Genomic DNA, 23703 nt, shown 5'->3' with positions numbered 1-23703 from the left:
TGCAGTCTGTCTTGAGGCAATATTAAATAAACATCCCAGGATAATATTAAAGTGTTGGGATATTTTACTATCCTCGTATTAGGATCTCATTCCTCATTTTAAGAGATTTTTCAATACAAAAGTAATTACTTCAGGAATAAAGATATTATATTAAGTCATGAAAACTTTACCTACATAGGTCTATCAGATTGACTAAATTCATCAGTCAAAATCTGATGAAACTAGTAAATAATTGGAATCTTGAGTTTTGGTATATATGGAGGGTGACAAGGGCAGGGGAGGAAGATCATAAGGTCACAGCTTAAGCTCTATGTGGCTAAAACAGGCTCTGTTTGAGTGGGTGCAGAATGTAAAAGTACACTGGCTCACTGGTTAAAAAAAGGGTGATGTAGGGGAACCTGGGTGGCTCCGTTGTTAAGGGTTTCCCTTTAGCTCAGGTCATGATCCCAGGGTCCTGGGATCAAGCCCCATACCAGGCTCCCCGCTCAGTAGCAGAGCCTGCTTGTCCCTCTCCCTGCTCGTACTCTCTCACTCTCTCACTCTCTTTGAAATAAATAAACCTTAAAAAAGGGGGGGGGTGAGGTAAAGAAAATAAAATCTGCAATTGGAACAGACAGCTAGTCCATCTTTTTTTTTTTTTAATTATTATACCACTAGTACCTAGACTAACAAATTGTTCACAGTAGGACTCAATAAAATGTTTTGAATGAGTAAATGAGAGTGAAAGAGGATATAACTGTTCTTCTTTATTAATCATTGTTATCAAGAAACTACTTCAGAGATGGAAAATCATCGATCTGGGTTATAATAGAATATGCCTGGCACTTTCCAAACATTGAAGGAATATGCTACTCTGGTTTTCAGCATCACACAATTGAGTCTTGGAGAAAAACAAGACTATAAGAAAATTAATGGAGAAAAATATAAAGATGCTTTGAGTTAATTCAATTTTAAGTGGTCCACAAGAAAATGGCTTGAAATACTAATGTTCAATGGCAATGTCATCAAGTGTCAAAGAGAACAAACAAGAAAGCTGGTTTGGCTATTCAGTAGACCCACATATTAAAATTTTAATATCTACAAAAAAAGTAAAACAAATAAGTTATTGATTTTTTTTTTGCTAGGAGGAATGAAGGACAAAATAATATTTCACTTAAAAAAATAATTCACATCCGGGGCGCCTGGGTGGCTCAGTGGGTTAAGCCGCTGCCTTCGGCTCAGGTCATGATCTCAGGGTCCTGGGATCGAGTCCCGCATCGGGCTTTCCGCTCAGCAGGGAGCCTGCTTCCCTCTCTCTCTCTCTCTGCCTACCTCTCCATCTACTTGTGATTTCTCTCTGTCAAATAAATACATAAAATCTTTAAAAAAAAAATAATTCACATCCATGTTAATTTTTTACTTTTGATTAAATGGATATACTTATATAAGAAATTAACATCCTGGGAAGCTGTGTGATGCTAAGGGTACATGGGAAGGCTCATTCCTGTCTATACTAATCTTCTATCTAAAAAAAAATGAAAAAGCAAGTGCAATGAAAAATGAGATATTAATTTTTTTGTTTTTTATTTTTTAAAGCTTTTATTTATTTATTTGAGAGAGAGAGAGTAAAAGAGAAAGAGAGAAGAGCACAAGCAAGGGGAGGGGCAGAGGGAATGGGACAAGCATTGCTGAGTGGGGAGCCTAACTGGGGGCTCCATCTCAGGACCCTGAGATCATGACCTGAGCAGACGGCAGACACTAACCAGACGGAGCCACCCAAATACCTCCAAATACTGATTTAATACTGAATTGTAAAAATGCAATTATAAAAGACATCTTGGGGATGACTGCCAACATTTAAATACAAATGACACATGAAAATATCTGACCCTCTTAGGCATGAAAATGTTATGCTGGGTATATAGTAGAATGTCATTCCTCGGAAAAGCATGCTGAAGTTAAAATGTGTGTGTACATGTGTGTGCATGTTCACATGTGTGGGTGTGTGTGTGTGTGTGTGTGAAGAGAAGATTAAGCAAATGTGGGAAACTGCTAATTGCTGAATGTAAATGAAGGGAATCCAAGTTTTCATTGTATAATTTTTAAGCTGCATGTTTGATTTTTTTATAAAGTAAAAAATAGCGGAGAAAGAAAAAATTTTAAGACTCTCTAAATTGTGCTGGTCTTGAACATGGCCTTAGGTTAAGTGGCTTCTGTTGATCTCTGCAATAACACAAACATCAAAGAGAATATTTTTATCCAAAAATGGAGAATTTTCAAAGTTGGGGTATTTCATCTTTTGAAATTGTAGGAATTCAAAGCATTATGTTCTTAAGTAGGTTGTAAGAATGAAATTTAAACTGATATCTACGTGGGTGTTATATGGGAAATGAAGAAATTATTCAGCAGGAAAAACTCACACCTTACCACTTGGTGAAAGTCAAGCATTGCACATACGTATGTTATTTAGAAACAGCTAACATAATTTCCAATATTTATATTACTTGGAAATATTTTCCACTCTTGTCTAGAAAAAAAGTGAAGCATTGGGATGTCTTGTGTTTCAGCAAAATGAGACAAGGCCTTCATTTTTAGTCACATCATTTCCCCAAGATTCGTGTGTGTGCGTGCATATTCACAGATGAACACGTGTGTGTGTTTTAAACAATATTTTAAAATAATGGTAGTCACAACCACCTACAATAAGAAATATAGTTGTACAGTATTATCAATGATACTGTTAAAAATACTCTTGTCTGTACTCTAATTTGTATTGCAATTGAAATCTTCTTAATTTTTTTTTTTTTAAATTCCCAGAACTGCTACTGCTCTAGTATAATGAATCATTCTTCTAGGCATGTTTTAGTTGTGAAGTAGAGAAAATTTCATTCAGTCAACACTTTACTATTGAGGTATGATTCTTCCTTTCATTCATGAACGTTAATTCAAAATCTGTTACTTATGAAATACCATAGTCAAAGCATGGACAATAAAATTTATAGAAAACTCACAATTTACAAAGAGGTTTTTAAAGTCTTTACTCTGACTTTTACATTTTCTACTCAGACAAATTTATTTATAAATTGATATTTAACATTCTTCCCTACCACGTGTGGGTGAAAAATTTAACAATTTGATTTTTATGTCTTTGTACATCTGTTCAAATGAGGTAGAAAATTTTCAAGGACCCAGTATGTTGAAAAAAAATTAGTTGACAAATAAAATGCAATTGAATATGCACCCACAGATGATATAACCCTTTTTCTGGGAGGTAAAGATAGAGTGGCAACCTAAATTTAGCAATCGGTTTACTCATATAACCGGGATTCATCTCCCACTGATTTTCTGAGTAATTTCGTCTGACAAGGAGACAACTAATTGGAGAGCTCAGTTTATTCTTTAAGTTCATTCAAGGTTTTTCAATAAGAGTTCCTAATAAAGTACATTTTTCCTTATGTTTCTTTTGTTTTAGTGTTTTGTTTCTTTTTTAATGATTTCTGGAATATAGAGTTAAGAAAGAGATAAGGGTTTGGTTTTATTTTGATTAAAATTTAGTCTATAGAAACACGTCTGAAAGCTGGACTATTATAATATTCTGCTTTTTTCATCCTGGTTTTGCCACTAAGAGGAGAATATTTGTGAAGGGCTCAACAATGTGGAACCCTTTTTTTCTAGGTTATTTCTGTTCAGATATATGACCTTGGAGAGACTTTACTAGAATTGCTAGTCCCACAAGAGGCTGTCAGAGAATACAAGATGTTACAAAACCACATTTTTATATTAGTCACAGCTATGGAACACTGCCATTACTTCTTCCTATGTTTCAGTACCAACTGCCACTTCTTAAAAAAGAATTGTATTGATAAAAAATATTTCTCACTGGAAAAGAGATTTAACACAACCAAAGCTATAGTACCATTTGACTTTTGTTCTACAGAGGTTGACAAAAAAATAATCCACCAGAGAGGATCTTTTAAAAATAATGATACGGTGAAAGAATGCTGGCATTAATGTACTGGAAAGAGGAAACTATTGAGTTCAAGCTGCCATGGAAGGCATGAAGATATAGCAGCCTACTATAAGATGTAGCAGCCTACTATAGCACACAAATGGTAATCACTACTGCAAATGTGCTGGGGAACATGAAGACCAGCAGTAGGTTTATAGGCAGAACTCATGGATACCCAGGAAAGAAGACAAGGGGAGTGTTTTGACACAGCCCTGATCATGGGATAAACCTGGGTTGTGTCAGTGAGTAAACCTGGGATTCTCGAGGAGTCTAACCTGTAGCACTTGATGGACTGCATGCAAATGATCAAAGAATGATTCATGGATTTTGGCTTGAGTTCTAAGTAGATGGTGTTGAGAAGTATGGGATAGAAACAGATTTAAAGTCAGGGAAAATCAATAAATACTTCCAGATATCTTAATTTTGAGACAGCTGTTAGAAACCTAATAAGAGATACTGACTATAGAGTTAGAGATACAAGACTGAACCTCAGAGTGAATACTGAGGGAGAGATTTAATTTTGGAAATCATAGAAATAAATGAGGTTCCCTAAGGAAAAATTATGTAGGGAATACTGTAGAAAATCTTATTTAAATAATATGGCAATTTTATATCTAGCTTTCCACTGCTTACTCCTTTTATCTATTTTTGTAGTCTTAATGCACTCCTTAGGATTTCCAGGAAAGCACTGAGTTAAAGTGGTTTTGGTAAGCATCCTTGTTTGTACCTAACCTTAAAGGCAGACTTTCAATAGGTGGTCATTAAATATTCTTTTTTTACCTCTGGGTTACTGTGCAGATGATTTTCGTAAGGCTAAGGTATATTTTCTTCGTAGAGCTTTCTAACACTTTTGCTTTCTTTCTTTTTCTTTTTTTTCAGATTGTAAATGGGATACTAAATTCTCTCTCAAAAGCTTTTTTTGTATCCATTAAATTTTATTTTTCTTTTGACATGATGATCTATTTCTGGAATAACTTCAATTTGGTGATGATATATTATTTTTAAAAATACATTACTTTGATAATTTTGCCAATGTATTTTAGATAATTTTTCAACTATGTTAATCAATTAAATTGGTTTCTAATCATTTCTCATGTTATCCTTAATAAGTTTTGTATCATGGATAGGTCAGCCTCATAAAATGAGTTGGGAAAAGATCTTTCTTTTTCTACTCTCTGGAAGATATGTGCAAACTGGGAGCTATGTGTTTCTTGAATGTCTATAATAAGCTGTAAGACATCATGACAAATGCTCAATCACTTTTCCTGGAAATAAAGGTAATATAGATTTGTTAGGAAGATGAGAAATAGGTACTCAAGATTCATGAAAATCCTCAATTTGATAGGTACCAATTACTGGTGGCTGATGTTCTTTTGAGTATTTTTTTAATTATAATAACCCTATGAGATAGTTTCTCTTATTTTTTTTTTTGAGATAGTTTCTCTTATTATTCACACTTTATATATCAAAGAACTCAAGCTGAGAGAAATTAAGAAGCCCGAGGTCATGTAGTTACTATACAGTAGAATTGAAATTTGACTGAGGATAGTTTCATTCCAGGATTTGTGCTATTGAACTCTTTACATTGACAAATTTATCATAAAAAGGAAAATCGCTGAAAGTAAAATTTCTATGAGCCAGTTTGATTTTATTTTCTTCTTAAGAAATCTGTGGTGATTAAAATAATCAAATTATCTATGAAGTATATTTTTATGTTATTGAATCTCAGTAAGACTTGTAGTGGTTTACATTCACAAATTCTGTATCATAGCCATTATGCTACCGAAGATATTTTCTATCTCCAGACTTACTATTTTTATTTTTCTCTCTCAGTAAAATAGGTTAAGAACATATCTTTTCTGCTGCTGAAATCATGCCCATAGAGAATCTCTCCTATAACTCTCATCAAAGTGTAGAAGACTACTTTAATCAATAATATAATAATTCATTCAAATGATATTGCAACAACTCAACAGTTTAATGAGTATAGTCATTTTGTTCAGAAGAAAAGGATCCATATATGATATGACTAATAGATGTGCATAAAGTACTAGCTGCTAGATCACTATATTATTTTTACTTTTTAATATTTTATATACTCATAACTCAAATTTTGAAGTTTCTTCTTTTCATCTTTTAAAACCATGGATTCATTTTTAAAAAAAATATAAATTATAGACATGGTAGTAGTTCTAAAATTTAGCATGTATGAAGAGGCTATTTAAATAAACAGAAATAAAATGATCTCATTTTATATCCTGTATAATTGGAATTGTACTATTTAACACTCACAAGAATGCGAAGACAAAAATATTGTGTATATTATCAAATGAATATTGGGTTAAGATTAAAGCAATTATTATTTTGTTACAAATGATATTAGATATCTATTGCCAAGTAATAGATAACTACAAACAAAACTCACTTTGAGCAACCAATACTTTTATTTCTCAAAATTCTGTAGGTCAGCATGACTCTCTGGGTTGACTGTGGGTAAGTTAGGAGCTAGAGAGGTGGGGAGCCTGGGATGGATAAGTGTCACTTCCCATGTGATTCTCCATCCTTAGGGAGGCTAAGCTGGGATTCTTTTTTTTTTTCCTTATGATTTTACTTATTGATCTGAGGGATAGAACCAACAGTGGGGAAGGGCAAATGGAGAGAGAGAGAGAGAGAGAGAGAGAGAGAGAGAAGCAGACTCCTTACTGAGCAGGAAGCCCAACCTATGCCTCAATCCCAGGACACATTCTGGTCACAGTCACAAAACCAGGCTGTATTCAAGGAGTAGAGAACTACATTTCACCTCTTCATGGAATAAACTGCAAGATTCCATCAACACTGGACAGACAGAGAGAACATGGTTCATTGAAGACCATTATCTTAACAATCTACCATACAAACTAAGTGCCAGCTTGATATACTGTCTTTTGAAAGGTAAAGTCTGTAATCTTTAAACCTCAGGCTGAGATGTGAAATATATTATATTGGTTTAAGAGTCTCATAGATCACTCCAAACTATTTTATGACATTTTAATGAAAGTCGGATGCTTTTACTTTTTATAATATAAAAAAAAGAGTTCTTCTGAGATGTTGTAATCTCAACCTAAAAGAAGACAGATGTCATTAAAAGGATTTCAGCAGGTGTCATAAATAAGAAATATTGTGACAAATTATCAGGATAGAACTTTTAACTATCACATTCATTTCAATGAACTTATCAAAATAATGGCAAGATAAGAATATGAAAGAGAATTAATGTAAATAGTCTTTGTAATTTTTTATTTGTAAAGGTGGAATATTCCCGTGAATTTGATCTATCTGTTGTAAACCTATCTAGTGCCTGTGAAGAAGAGGAAAGAATTAAATCTATTCTGAATCTTAGTTATAACACATTCAAAATTATAATTTGTCTTCCCAAACTACATATTGTTTTAGGATCCACATCTGATATCCATTTATTGATCACCTAATATGTTTCAGATATTATTTCCTTACTGATAATCTTAACCAATGAAATAGAGACCTCATACATACAATAACATAAATTAACAGAAGAGAAAAATAGGGTTCAGAATACTAACTTGGCTATCTAAATCTTAAGTGATGGCACTGAAATTTAAATTCACATTTTTAGGACTTATGTCATTGCTGCCTTCCTTAAAATAATTTCATATTAAGTCATTATCAGGCATGATAAAAATTTTACAATAATATTCCTTTTGGGAGTGCCTGGGTGGCTCAGGGGGTTAAGCCTCTGCCTTCGGCTCAGGTCATGATCTTGGGGTCCTGGGATCAAGCCCCACATCAGGCTCTCGGCTTGGCGGGGAGCCCACTTTCCCTCTCTCTCTGCCTGCCTCTCTGCCTACTTGTGATCTCACTCTCTGTCAAATAAATAAATAAAAGTCTTTAAAAAAATATTCCTTTTACTAGATAATAATAAAAAGAAGGCAACTTAGTTGCAAAGGTCTTTTAGATAAACAATTGGCATTTCTTGAAAGCTAATTACATATGTAACAGGTAGTAGATGTAGAATTTACATGTATTTTCCATTAAATTTCACAAAGCCACCTACAAAGGAGGTGTTCTTATTTTTAATTTTCAGTTTAGGGAACAGGTTTTCTTAAAAAACAAAACAAAATCATAGCCCCATCATCACAAATCATTTAAATTAGTATTTGTACTTAAAACAAACTTTCAAACAGATACTAAAATGCAGCCACAGTTAAGAGCCATTGCTTTGTTTGCCATACATTTTTAGTAAACTGATGTCATTAAAATCAAGAGTAAAAGATAAAAAACAGCAAACTAAATTGCAACAATTTCATGGTTTTCTTGGTATTTAGAAATTTCTTAGTGTTTATAATTTTTTTTTTTTAGGGTTTTTTTTTTTTTAATTTTTTTTTTATTTCCAGCATAACAGTATTCATTATTTTTGCACCACACCCCGTGCTCCATGCAATCCGTGCCCTCTATAATACCCACCACCTGGTACCCCAACCTCCCACCCCCCGTCCCTTCAAAACCCTCAGATTGTTTTTCAGAGTCCATAGTCTCTTATGGTTCACCTCCCCTTCCAATTTCCCCCAACTCCCTTCTCCACTCTAAGTCCCCATGTCCTCCATGCTATTTGTTATGCTCCACAAATAAATGAAACCATATGATAATTGACTCTCTCTGCTTGACTTATCTCACTCAGCATAATCTCTTCCAGTCCCGTCCATGTTGCTACAAAAGTTGGGTATTCATCCTTTCTGATGGAGGCATAATACTCTATCTTAGTGTTTATAATTTTTCATTTAAATATCACATATGAATAGGTAAGCATTTTAAGATATATAAACACAGATGAAGAAATACATTTGTTAACACATAGTTAAAATGATTTGCATTTTAATGATGTTTGCAACTTTAAATTATTAAGGTGAAATACTTAAAAAAAAAAACCAAGGATGTCATTTTTTTCAATTTACATAAGCTATTTCCTGGATCAAAATTAGTTCCTATGGAAACATTTAAGAAAAAAATAAAATATGATCTTACTGTTCAATTTCTTAACAGTTTAAAGTATATGAAACAAAGTCATATGAAATGACTTTAAAAAACTCACATGTATGTTTTTCTTGAAATGTTTTCAAAGTCTATATTATCTCCAAATAAATCTTCAAATAAATTTATTATCTCCAAATAAATATATTTTAATACACCTGAATATATTTTAACATTACAGTATATTTTAATTTTACTCTAATGTATGGTAAGCTTGCAAATGTATTAAGTAATCTATAACAGAGCACCACGTATCCATAACAAAGATAGGTAGATACTATCTATAACAAAGCACTACCTATTTATGTGTAAACATAGTATAAATTAATGGCTACAACATTCAAGACCTGTGTCTATGTTATGGATAAAACTGTAAGTGCTAATCTATTTATAGTCTTACCAAGGTGTCCAGTAAATTCAATTGATTAAATCACTAAATGATAAAAGAAGAAAAAATTTTCACTCCCAAAACATTATCTGGACATTTTTAAAGTAAATAAATTCTCTCTTAACAAATGGATAACAAAAAGAAATCCTTCTATTCTATGCAATAATGAATATATATATATTAAGTTGCCACTAATTTCAGAGACATAACTCTTACTATCACAGTTGGAGGAAATTCAAAGTATCTCATTTGAGACTAAACTTACCAGCAAATTTGATATGGAATTTATTTTCAGGCTTTAATATCTGGACATACAAAGGACAATTTGGAGCAAAATCTTTTACAGCCCATGCTCTCAAAATTGTTTGGTGGTCCTGAAATGATAAATATCAAAAGATCATGAAATAAATTGAAAAATTTATAATATGTAAAGTAAAAATCTTCAATTGGTGTGTTAAATGGTCACATCCACAGTTTAACATTAAACATACAAAATAATGAATTGCAAGGACTTATTTTTAAAGATTCTTATTATTTCTATAAAGAAGAGTAACAATACCTAATTCAATCAGTGTTAATTACCAGCACTTAGAAAATTAGCAGAGATTAGGAGGAAAATTTCTTGACAAACTTAAAAGTAATTTTCTTAGAAATAATTGCGGGTCAGAGGCTTCAGAAATACAGTACAACTAATAGTCTGTTAACAGTTTCCATGGAAAAAAAATGCAAATTTATAACAATTTTAACATGCATAGGAAGCTTGGCAAAAGGAGAATGATTACAGTGAGCATGCATGTAAAAACACACCATTCTATTTATTTATTTATTTTTGTATAGCAGTAAAAGGATTTTTGACTCTATGAGTGTGTGTGTGTGTGTGTTGGAAGAGATCAGTAACTTTCAGATACAAAAAAAAAAAAGTTTTAAAAAAGCTTCTAGGACTGAGAAAAGGAATAAAAAAGATGCTTAACATTAATGTTACACAAACTGTGACCCCAAAAATTATTATTTAATTAACTAAGTATATCAAAGCAAATTATCTGAGAAATGTATCAGTTAGCCAATATATTTTGAAAAAGGAAACAAAATCCTGTTCAAGGGTACGCTGTCCATATGGTAGTCATTAGCCACACGGGGCTGTCTAAATTTAAATTAACTAAAGTTAAGAATTCCATTTCCCTATCAGATGAGCCACATTTCCAGTGCTCAAAGCGGTCTGTGGCTAATTCAAAACTATATGGGACACTGCAGATTTAAGCATCTGCATCATCACAGAAAGTTCTATTTGACAATGTTAGGGAAAGAAAAGTATAAGTAAAAATACAAGTAGATATGAGAGATTGTTTACAGAAATGCAGAAAGAAGCTGCTGTCAGTGGTTGGTATGAAAGTTGATGAAGTGTACTCAGAATTCCTTAACTAGATAAGTGGACAATGTGTGTCTTGCAGGGAAAGTCTCAAAGCATGACGATGAACCTGATACACTGAGACAGTTAATTTTATGTGTCAACTTGGCTGGGCCATGAGGTGCCCAGGTATTTGGTTAAACACTATTCTGGATGAGTAGGAAATCCCAGAAAAGGGAGGGGCGGAGAAGAGAAGTCACAAATTCTGCATATAAATTTATATGACATCAGCAAACCTCTAAACCACGCATGCATGGGACAGAATAAGAGCAATCTCAAGGGAGATTTGAATCACTGCCAACTATGAGGGTGATAGAGTTTGCATTCTAGTGAACTAAATTAACTGCTTGCCGAAATAAGAATGTCAACACTCTTTGGAGAAACACAGGAAATACACAAGCTTCACAACATAATATAATAACCAGAATACATTGCAAAGTTATTCAGTATATGAAGTGCCAGAAAAATGTGACCTAATTGTCAATTTCATGGGGAAAAAAAACAAAGTCCAATAAATATTAGCCTTTAGATGATCTAGATGTTTGAATTATCAGACTAGGGCTTTAAAAAAGTGAATAAAAGTATCATCACTGAGGTAAAGCAAATATGGTCATAAGAAATAGAAAAAAACTCAGTAAAGGAATGGGAAATATTTTTAAAATTAAACAAAAAGCTCAAATATCAGCAAAACATATTCACTGGATGGTCTGTGAAGTAGAGTGGGGATGACATAGGAGTCAGTGAACTTGACCATAGATCAACAGAATTTATTGAATTTGAAAAACAAAAAGAAGAGGGATGGAAAAGGAACAGAGTTCAGGGACTTGGGCAACGATGTAAAAATGTCTTATATAATGTAATTGGATTTCCAGGAAGAACACAAGAGAGAAAATAGAACAGAAAATTATTTGAAGAAATAGTGGCTGGAAACTTACCAATTTTGTTAAAGGCATAATTTTCCATATTCAAGGAGCTCAGAGAACCCCAAACCACATAAACAAAAAAAATTTACCACACCCAAGCATTCTGTAGTCTAATTATTGAAAGCCAATGGTAAAGATAATATTTTGAAAGCAGCCAAAGAAAAACAGTTGTATGGCCAAGAATTCTCATCAGAAACCATGGAAACCAGGGGACAGTGAAACAATATCCTAAACTCCAGAACGAAGAGGGGGAAAAAAAACTATTAAGTCATCATTTCATAGAGAAAAATCCTTCAAAGAGATGAAATACAGGACTTTTTCAATTATTGCTTAAAAACGTGTTGTCATCAGCATCATACTATAAGAAAATTATAAGAAATGTCCTTATGCTAAAGGGATATGATACCAGAGGCAAAGTTAGAACTTCAGATATCAAAGAAGAGTATTAAAAATGAGTAATATCTGAGAGAACAAAGATACATTTTTTCTTTAAAAATATATATACCTTTACAAAGAAAACTTTATAGTATCATCTTGTAGAATTTGATATGTATAAAAATAATAGTAGAATAAGTACAAAGTTTCTAACCTCAACAAATTCTGCAATTGTAAAAAATAAGTAAATTGTGCAATATTAACATGAAGCAGACTGTGAAGAGTTAAGCCTGTATAGTGTAGTCCCTAGAGTAGTCACTAAAAAAATTTCAAAAGATAATTTCTAAAAAGCCAATAGGCATATTAAACTTGAATTCCTCAAAAAAATCAAATAATAATAAAAGTAAAAAAGAGAAAACAGAGGAACATGAATTGGTAGGGAGATACAGGAAACAATTTAGTTAGACCTACATCCAATTATATAAATGATGGTACTAAATGTTAATGAACTAAACATATTAAAATATAAAGAAAATTAGAAAAACAAAACTAAGATCCAACCATAAGCAATTTAGGAGAGAGGGCACCTGGATGGCTGGGTAAGTTAAGCATCCAACTCTTGATTTCAGCTCAGGTCATGATCTCAGGTTGTAGGATCAAGTCCTGAGTCAGGCTTCACAGTCACTGTGGAGTCTGCTTGAGATTCTCTCTCTTCCTCTCACTCTGCCCCTCCCCTGCTCTTTCTCAAAGAAATAAATAAAATCTTAAAAAAAAAAAATAAAATGGGGTAGCTGGGTGGCTCAGTTGGTTAAGCATCTGCCTTCCATCACAGGTCATGATCTTGGGGTCCTAGGATCGAGGCCCACATAGGGTTCCCTGTTCATTGGGAAGTTTGCTTCTCCCTCTCCCTCTGTCCCTACCTCTCTCTCTCGCACTCTGTCTCAAATAAGTAAATAAAATCTTTAAAAATAAATAAATAAATAAATAAATAATGTTACTGATAAAAGAAGTGATGATAAGGGGGGGGGGAAAGGCTTCAATTTGAAAATAAGCAAAAGATCTGAACAGATACCTCACCAAAGAGGATACACAGGTGACAGATAAGCATATGAAAAGATGCTTAACACCATATGTCAACAGAGAATTGCAAACTAAAACAACAATGAAATACCACCACACAATTATTAGAATGACTAAAATCCCAAATACTGAGGACACCAAATACTAGTGAGGATGTGGGACAGTAGAAAGAGTCATTCACTGCTGGTGGGGATGCAAAATCATTCAGCAGCTTTGGAACACAGTCTACAGTTCCTTATAAAACAAAACATAGCCTTATTGTATAATCCAGCAATTGTGCTCCTTGGTATTTACCCGAATGATTTATCTACCCAAAACCTGCACTTGAAAGTTCACAGCAATCTTATTCATAATTGCAAAAACTTGGAAGTAACCAAGATGTCCTTCAATAGATGAATGGATAGAACAAACAGGTATATCCAGACAATAGAATATTATTCAACAGTAAAGAGAAATGAGCTCTCCAGCCATGAAAAGACATGGAGAAAACTCAAATGCATATTGCTAAATGAAAGAGGTCTGACTTAGGCTGCAGACCGAGACGCCTGGGTGGCAGAGTCCATCAAGCATCTCTTAGTTTCAGTTCAGGTTGTGATCTCAGGGTCATGAGATGGAACGCCAAGTGAGTCTCTGCATTCAGCATGGAGTCTGCCTAAGACTCTCTTTCCCTCTCCCTCTGCCCCTCCCAGAGCACACACACACACTCTCTCTCAAATAAATGAATAAAATCTTAAAAAAAAAAAAGGGCTGAATACCTTAGAAAGCATAAAAAGATCAGTGGTTGTTGAGGCGCTTGTCATGGGGGAGAGTGTAAGAAGTTATGATGGATAGATGGAGTACAGAGGATTTTTAAGCAGTGAAAGTATTCTGTAGGATATTGTAATGATGGACAAACTTCACTATACATTGGTCAAAACCCATAAAATGCACAAAGTGAAGAGTAAACCCTAATGTAAACCATGGACTTTAATTAATAATGTATAAATATTTCCTAATTGTCACAATTGTACTGAACTAATGTCAGATGCTAATAACAGTGGAAACTGGGGAGAATGGATGGTGGAAATTCTCTCTGTTTTTTGCTCAATTCTTCCGTAAACCCAAAACTGCTGAAAAAAAAAATAAATAATGTATTAAAAAAAAATGTAAGCATGCAAAGTTTGAACTTTAGAGTCACAGTTTTGGGGCTCTAATTTTGCTGTAGAATTTACAAACTGCATGAGTTTAAGTTAGTAAACAAATCTAATTCTCAGGACAAAATGTTCAATTACATTTGTAAAGTTGATGTAGACAGCTTGCTTTTCTCATTTCAACTGAATCTGGCACCATGTGACATGTAGACCGCTGGCCCCCTAAAATTTTCTCCCCAGGCATCTGTGACACTAATTGCCCATTGGCTTTCTTACCCCAAATTGAACTCATCTTCCTGCTGGTAATGCTTCCTTTCCTGGAGATGGATTTTTACCAGCACCAAATCCTGAACTCCTCCACCCCGCATACGCCTGCATTCAATCAGTCCTCAAGTCTTGTTGATGACACCTTCTAAGTATTGCTCTAATATATCTACTTCTCTCCAACCTGACTCTGAACAGTTGTCTCTTCAGACTTGGAGTGAAGGCAACAGCCTCCATATCAGTCCATTTCAAGTTTTATATTTGTTACTAATTCTGTGTTTTTATCAGATTTACTGCCCTTTCAAATGACAATCTGTTTGGATATTTGGCTACTGACAACCCTGCAGTGAATTTCTTTACTCTTAGCATCAAGTCTAAACTTCTTAGCAAGGCTTACAAGACTCTTTATTAAACTGTCCCCAAACTACTTCCCAGCCTTGGCACTCATTATTCCAGTGCATTCTCCACTGTTGAGCCTCCAGGACTTCTGACGGGAAACAGAACTTCTGTCATTTATTCTGGCAGACCCTCTTCTCCCAACTAAAGTCCACGCCAGCCACTCCCATTGTATTCTGTGTTTGCCCATCACAGTGTTAACCCACCTTTTTTAAATGTGGATCCCCACTAAACTGTAAGGTCTAAGAAAACAAGGGCCATGTTTTATGCTTCATTCATCCAAAGTGTATCTCTAATACCAAGCTTTCATTTGCTTTTCAAAGATGAGCAGGAAAAAAACATATGGACTTCATAGGGATATTGTGAACATTAAATGAGACAAGGTAAAGCAGCATCAGGCATAGAGAAAACACTTAGTAAATATGTCAAGTCAGTGGATAGTTGAATGAAGCACTGATCCTAAAAGCTCATAAATCTTCCTTGTTTTATTCATGCATTGTGCCCTACCAACAAGAACCTATAATCCTGTGAGTGGAGCATTAAGTAAGGAAAAAGGAAACAAGGGAAGTGTACAATAGCATAAACGTTGCATAGAAAATAAGTATTTGCTAACACACATAATAAAACCAGCACAGAAACAAGATTTTTAATTCATTCTTCTACAACAGAGAATGATATTGATCTTTTTTTTTCCTTGCTAACAAAATTCAACCTGAAATAAGATACTCCAAACTTAACTGTAACCAAAAAGTAAAAGTATCCACCATGACAACTTTGGAATGAGCAGTCTAAACAACAAAGGAAGGTAACATATTGAGTCATCGTGTTTATTGCTACTGTGAAAGCAGAATATTTCATCTGAATTCAGTTAATCTAAAAATTAATTGGCTAAAATAATCTTACATGAGTCAACTTTTATAACTTGAAATAGCTAAAAATTATTCATTTGTTGGTGTTCTAAGGATCTAAAATATATCACTTTACCCATGACAAGGATCTTTCCTGAACTCCAAATGACCCATAAAAGAAACCAGAGATTTCAGATGAAATTTTATACATGAATTGTTTCCTCCTTCTCCATGAGAACTTGTAGTTTTCATTAGATTCTCAAATATAGTCTATGACTCAGAAAATGGCTAAGACATTAGTCTGATCCAAGGTCACTTTCAAGCCAGTTTTTAGTTTATAAAATATATCTGTAGCACTTAAAAATGATACATTTTTTATATTTTGAGTATATTTTGCTAACTTATCTACTGAACACATTTTTTTAGGGTCAAATAAGCTGAATTCTGAATCTTAAAATAACATATGTAAATAAATTTGATCCAATTTATAGGCAGCTAAACAACATAGGTACAGCATTCATATGAGTAAAAAATCTTGCAGCCACTGGAAAACAAATCTCTCTGAAACACAACTCAAATGCATTGTTTTATAAACAACTCCTGCTTAATATAATCATTACCCAGAGAATAACACATTCCCAGAACTTCCTCTAAATGCTTTGCTTTAGACTCAAAAGCACCTTGAGTGTGGGTCTATTTTGTTCATAATTACATTGTCTGGGTCTAATAGGTAAATTGATAGATTATAAGATTAGATTGCATATCTATCTATCTATATATTGCATATATACCTAGATATATATGTACTAGTATAAAAAATTGAATTCTGATACATAGAATCTATAATAAATGTCCTATATAATTAATTCATTTGACTTCATGACTGAAATAAGGAAACTACATAGTTCATTTGTAATGAACTGTAATTGATGTCTTTGGAGAATCAGGTTTCTAATTTGATATATATTTATTATTAAGTGCAAAATAATTCAGGATTTCCTTAAATTAAATACTTAAAAATGAAGTATATAACCCAAAACCCAAATAAATATAAAAATGTTAAAATATTGGGGCACCTGGGTGGCTCATTCAGTTAAGCAACCAACTCTTGACTTCAGCTCAGGCCACGATCTCTGGGTCCTGGGATCAGGTTCGGTTTCAGGCTCCATGCTCAGCATGGAGTTTGCTTGAGATTCTCTCTCTCTCTCTCCCGCTCATGCTGTCTCTCTTTCTCTCTCTCTCAAATAAATAAATTAAAAAAAAAAAAAAACAACTAATAACCAAACAAACTTGGGGCACCCAGGTGGCTCAGTCAGGTAAGCATCTGCCTTTGGCTCAGGTCATAATCCCTGGGTCCTGAGATCAAGCCCTACACTGGGCTCCCTGCTCAGCTGCGGAGCTTGCTTCTCTCCTTGCTCATGCTCTCTGTCACTATTTCTGTCTCTCTCTTAAATAAGTAAATAAAATCTTAAAAGAAAAAAAACCTCATAGGGCTGCTAGTATAATTTCCTCTTTCTGCCAAGTTTAAACAGAAAGGAACTGACATTATGTCTGAGACCAAAACATTATCTTGGATTTCAGTTTTAAGATTGTATCTCCTGCTCTTTCCAATGATCTCTCAGGAACTGTAATCCTACTTTCAATTCCCATTCTTACAGCTGAAACTGTACTACTCCTTATAGATACATCATGGCAAAAACCTGATTGCCTTCTGATAAGACATATTCCTAGAATCTTCTTACCACTAATTTTGGCATTGTGTAGCAAGTCAATTTTATGGCCAGTTAAATAATACGTCTGCTTTCTGCCTTTGCTTGTCAAGAACCAAAACCTATTTTGTGCTCTGCTCCTTAAAACTGAAATCCTGTATTTTTTCTTCGTGCTTATTGGCCTAAGGTCCAATAATTTGCAGGGAGCCTTACATCCCTTAAATAACATATTTTACATATTTATGTCCTCTCCCAGATTCTTCAGGAATCACAGTCAACGCCAAATCTAACTCCAGATCATAACACTCTTGGGTCTTCCTTGATTTATTCTTTTAACAAAGTTGTGACCATAGTATCTTAAAATCTCACAAAGCTCATTGACAAGTGCCAAGTGAATAATAAAGTGATTCATAAAGAGGTTAGTTTATCTTGAAAGCATGTAACTGAAGTTCAGTGACAATCATCTCTCAGGAATTTACCAAAAGATATTGCTGTACAGATTAAAAAATGAGTTATACTAGTAGGGGTGTCTTAGCAAGTTTAAAATTCACAGTTTGAAATTCTGTGATTTTATGAATTGGAAAGGAAGATGCTTTTGAGAACAGATTATTAGCCACTGGGTTGAATAACAAGAAAAAGACTTTGGAGAGGCACCTGGGTGGCTCAGTGGGTTAAAGCCTCTGCCTTCAGCTCAGGTCATGATGTCAGGGTCCCTGGGATCGAGCCCCACATTGGGCTCTCTGCTTAGCGGGGAGCCTGCTTCCTCCTCCCTCTCTGCCTGCCTCTCTGCCTATTTGTGATCTCTGTCTGTCAAATGAATAAATAAAAATCTTAAAAAAAAAAAAGACTTGGGAAACCTTTCTAAAGAATTTATGGTACATTGTATTGCATAATGAAATAATAGGAATGATTATCTGTCAAACTGTTGCAATGCTCAAAATGGATCTGCTTAAGACAAAACAATATTCTTTTTAAAAAGCTTAAATTGTGAAGTGTAGCAGAATATGCTTTTTGTAGCATAAAGACTATTTTGGTCCGATTATTTTTGATAAAAAGTAACCTAAGGGAGAAGTTCTTACACCAAAGTAAAATCTACCCTTTAAATCTATATTCATGAAGAAAATTCCATTTGTAAGGGTGACTTTCTCTGTACCAAGAAGACGATGACTCTAGACCACAGCTCTTTATCAGTGGAGAAGGCACCAGACTTAAATCTGCATAAAACCTAACTGTATTATCTTTTTTTTTTTTTTTAAAGATTTTATTTATTTATTTGACAGAGAGAAATCACAAGTAGATGGAGAGGCAGGCAGAGAGAGAGAGAGGGAAGCAGGCTCCCTGCTGAGCAGAGAGCCCGATGCGGGCCTCGATCCCAGGACCCTGAGATCATGACCTGAGCCGAAGGCAGCGGCTTAACCCACTGAGCCACCCAGGCGCCCCTAACTGTATTATCTTGATAACCCCTCAGAACTAGTCTCCCCACTCCCAGCATCTTCCTTTTGTCCTTAGCTGAGGATTCTATTTAAGGGGATGGCTTGAACCACTGGGGGAGTTCTGCTGCTTTCCTCGGTATCTCCCATGTATACATGAGGTATGCATATAAAAGTTCTGACTGATTTTCTTGGGTTACTCTTTTATTACTGAGGAGGAGGGGAGAACACCCACAGAACCTAGAATGTAGAGGAATATTATTTTTCCTCCTCTACAATTGCAAACATTTTATTTCAGCTCTTTCCTCATACTGTCTAAAAGGGTCACATAGGGAATATGTTGTCTGCGTATTTGATGACTGTTTGGCTTCCACTCGAAGATTCCATATGTTCAAAAATGCATGTAATTATCAGGAAAAAAAATGAATATCTTTGACATTTAAGAGGAAAGATAACTAGCATAGTATAATTTTTTTTTCCTAAAAGTTACAACTTAAAAAAGTCTTTGGAGTCCGATGACCAAGAAGACTTTAAAGTTTCCCTCAATTTGATTTCCTGACAGCTTGATTTTCTGTCAGGTTTCTTCCTGAATATAGACCCCTGAACACCCTTTTCTTTGAACATTTACTTTAGAAAAAGTCCAAATTAAAATCCTTTTTTCTGTCCCTTTGAGAATTAAATCTTCTCCCAGATTCTCACCAGTTTTACAACCCAGAAATGTCTTTCTCAAGAACTAGGGGGCCATCGTTCTGAAATGTAAACAAAGGAGCTAGAGCCCCTACCTCCTAGTCTCCATGGGAAGATAGGACCCTAACTTCCATCAGAGACAATTAGCAAATTAAGGCATAATCACATGGACCAGACTCCCTTTTTCATTCAGTACTTTTCCACCTCTTTCAGTCCAGAACTTAAAAATCCTCTGGCCTTTGTTTACAAGGAGTTGAGTTCAATCTTTCTCCTTCATTGCAACAGTCCTAAATAAAATCTTTCTCGCCTGTTTAGCAAAGTCTGGTGCAATTTTTCCTTGACACAGAATAAATTGTAAATACTAGGTTTTTGAGCGAGTATTCAAAATAGCAAATTCAAAATTCAAAATACTGTTTAATAGCCTACAAATTAGAGCTAGTAATAACTTCCTTGCAGGGTTGCTATGAAAAATACATCACATATTAATATGTATAAATATATAAAATGACCTCTAGCCTGTAATTGATATTTAGTGATGGCTAATAAATAAGAGGTGTTATTATGTATTTCCTTTTTTTTTTCAGTCCCAAGAAGCAAGAAGTTAAAAAATCAGTTGTGCCAAGAAAGCTAAAAGAGCAAAGCAAACACTACAGTTTTTTTTTTCTAGAAGTAGGCCATTTATGTAAAAATCCATATGCCCAGTTCAGCTCAGAAAATTAAATTCTTTTACCATTGCAAAGAAAATCCATCCAGAGGGTAAATCTATTATGCTGCATACATTATAATGACTCAGTGGAGACTTAACTTTGAAGAAATCTTTTTGAGCATACCCAATGAGACTGAGGAAAAAGATACTGGAAAGTGTCTGAACCTTTTAAAACATCACAATAGAAGACGTCCTTCCTTCTGTCCATTCAACCACCTCTTAACTTTCCAGCTCACTATCTAGGACTGTGATTCCAAAGAATGCCTGATGTCCTCAGCAACTTCAATCTGTCTACACTCTCGTTCTCTGTTACCTCAATACCCTCATTCTCATTTCCCTGCATACCAGCTTGCATCAAATGTTTCACCAAATAAGCAGACCCTTGCATAAACCGTCATTTTGCTTGTCTCTCTCAATCAGGCTTACTCTACAGGCAAAACTACAACCTTGCTAAATCCAACCCTTTTCTACTACAAATAACAGACGGTTGGCACAAACACACATGCATGCTAAAGAGGCCTTACTTCAAATTGAGAGTCTGTAATAGCACATGAGAGATGAACATTGCTCAGCAAACTCCACATTCCTCAGTCACTTTCCTGCTGCTCTAGAGAACTATCTTACACAGTTCCTGAAACCTCTATTATGATCTCAACTACTACGAGAAAATAGAAATAATAAGAAAATTTCCATAGCGTTCTCCATCACACCACACTGCATACGTGCCTCTCGTTAAAAATGAGTGAGTATTTTACACACTTAGCAAAAGGAAACCTGCCTGTCTGCTAGATCATATTCTCTCTTGTGAATCCTGTGACTTTACTCTTTGAATTTTTCACTTTCCTGGATCACTCATTTTACCCTCTCTGATGGATCATCTCCTTTAGTTTAAAGACTTGCTAAAAATTTTCCCACCAAAAAGAAGAAAGAAAAAAAGAAAAAAAGAGAGAAAGATTTCCTTCACCAGAAATTACCCTCAGGTACTGTGGCATTTCTCTGCTCCATTTACAGAAATCACTTCTTTTTCTTGTTCTTCTTCTTCTTTTTTTTTTTTTTAAGATTTTTATTTATTTGACAGAGAGAGATAACAAGTAGGCAGAAAAGCAGGCAGAGAGAAAGAGGGGAAGCAGGCTCCCCACCGAGCAGAGAACCCGATGTACAACTCAATCCCAGGACCCCATGACCTGAGCCAAAGGCAGAGGCTCAACCCACTAAGCACCCAGGCGTCCCCAGACACCACTTCTAAAGTATGTCTTTGCTGCTTCCACTTCCACTTTGCTACTTAATTTTAAACTTTCATTTCTAATCCAAGAATTTAAAGCTATAAATCTCTTTTTAGGCACTACTTCACCTGCGTCCCCTCATTTTGACATGTGCAGTTTCATCACAATTCAATGACAATAATTCTAATCCTCTCCTTAATTTGCATTTAACTCATGGCTTATTTAGAAATGTGCTAATTTTCAAATATTTGGGTATTATCCTGCTGACATTTTATTGTTGATTTCTATGATCAGAGAACACACTCTGTACATTTTCATTCTTTTAACTTTTTTTTGCCACTTCTCCTATTGTCCAGCATATGATCTTTTCTCTGTGAATGTTTTTTAGGCACCTGCAAAAAATGTGTATTCTACAGTTGTTGAATGTAATGTTCTATGTGTCGGTGAGATCTAGCTGGTAAAAATGAGCTCAAGTTTTGTTTTGTTTATAACCCTACTGATTTTCTACTTGTTCTGCTAGTAATTTAGAAAGCAATATTGAAATTTCTAACAATGGCAGATTTTTACACCTCCTTCCAGTTCTGCCATTTTGTTCTTCATGTACTTTGAGGTTTCACAGCAACTTTGTGCACACTTTGAGGAGTGTTATATCTTCTTGATGCATTGATCCCTTAATTAACACAAAACACTTCTTAAAGCATTTCTTTTAAAAGAAATTGAGAAATAATGGCTTACCTATTAAGAAAGAATTCTATAAAGATTGAGAGTACAAAGGCAAGTGGAGAAGGGAATGTGTGTGAAGGGAAAAAAAGGCACCAATGATCACGGAACAAAATAGGGAAAACAAGTAAGTAAGACAACAATACAAAATGTTCTCTATTAGGGGACATTTGGTGTTCTTGGAGGAGCTTCAGAGATATGGAGAGAGTATAAATTGGAATAATGGATCTAAGGACATCATAAGTTTAAAAATAGAGAATGTTGGTTTTTTTAAGACGTTAGAACTAAAGGGGAGGAAGAATTTTAATACCTATAAGAATATAAGCAGCTTGAAGTAACAGGTACCATAAAAGTAGTCTAATGAAATAAGTAAGACAGTGTTGCTTTATGTGTTCCTGTTTAATAATTAATGAGCTTTATGATTATATTTTACGTTAAGCTTTCAAATTTTTAAATTAATGGTCCAATCTAAAAGGTCAACCTTCTCTAACATTTCATATGCTTCTTCCCCAGTGTCCTCTCCTTAATATTCATCACCAGCTAACATTCTATGCATTTATTTAATTATATATTGATGGTCACTTCTACTAGCAGGCCAGCTTCATGAGAACAGATATTTTTTTCACTGCTATGTTCATAAACATACCTTCAGTTGGTACACCAATGCCTGGATGATACACCACTCAATAAATATTTATTCAATGAATGAATGGTTAAAAATGATGACAGTGTTACCCTACAGAAATTTTTTTCCTTGGGTAAAATGCTGTGCTCATGTCTAAAGAGCCTACAAATAATTATGTCAACTGGGTCCATGTAAATTTGATCCTAAGTGGACTGAGACATGTAAATCTTATATGAAAATCTAAAGAACAAATTAATTCCTGATAGAATAGTAAGTGCAGATAACAAATCTGCAATAAACAGCAATGGAAAATAGATAAATAAAAAATAATACATGGTAACAAATACCTATAATAGACAGCAGATTTTTAAAATTTAGGGTGTGACAGGAAATAATACAAAAGAGGAAATATGTAATCAAAGTGATTACTGGGTCTTCATTGAACATTGTGTACATAGCCACAAAATTCTAAATGTTTATTGCATCCAACATTTAGATTTAATCATTAAACAATGGGAGAAAACTTAGTTTTGATCACAGAACAAAAAGGTAAATGATATCATTCTTGAAAGGCAAAAATAGATGTATCACAGCCCAAAATTGGATCATGGAAAATTGGGAGTGAAAGCTGAAAGAAAGAAGGAAACAATTGCCATATTCTTACAAAGCAGAGATTAAAAAAAAAAAAAAAAATACAGTATCAGGGCGCCTGGGTGGCTCAGTGGGTTACAACCTCTGCCTTCGGCTCGGGTCATGATCCCAG

The 23703-nt window shown here is 34.4% G+C and overlaps 1 protein-coding gene across 3 annotated transcripts in view; it reads right to left on the bottom strand.

Annotated features, from left to right (window-relative positions):
* Positions 1–23703, bottom strand: part of KCNT2 (potassium sodium-activated channel subfamily T member 2) — a 250958-nt gene that overhangs the window by 145164 nt on the left and 82091 nt on the right. For all 3 annotated transcript variants that reach the window (XM_032318559.1, XM_032318558.1, XM_032318557.1), the window contains exon 12: positions 9685–9793. In XM_032318559.1, the coding sequence (XP_032174450.1) occupies positions 9685–9793 (109 nt within the window). The remainder of the gene's footprint in view (positions 1–9684; positions 9794–23703) is intronic.

This window comes from Mustela erminea, chromosome 17, assembly GCF_009829155.1.
Source record: "Mustela erminea isolate mMusErm1 chromosome 17, mMusErm1.Pri, whole genome shotgun sequence".
NCBI lineage: Eukaryota > Metazoa > Chordata > Mammalia > Carnivora > Mustelidae > Mustela > Mustela erminea.
The sequence above is the reverse complement of the archived record's forward strand: the minus strand, read 5'-3'. Positions and strand labels throughout refer to the sequence as shown.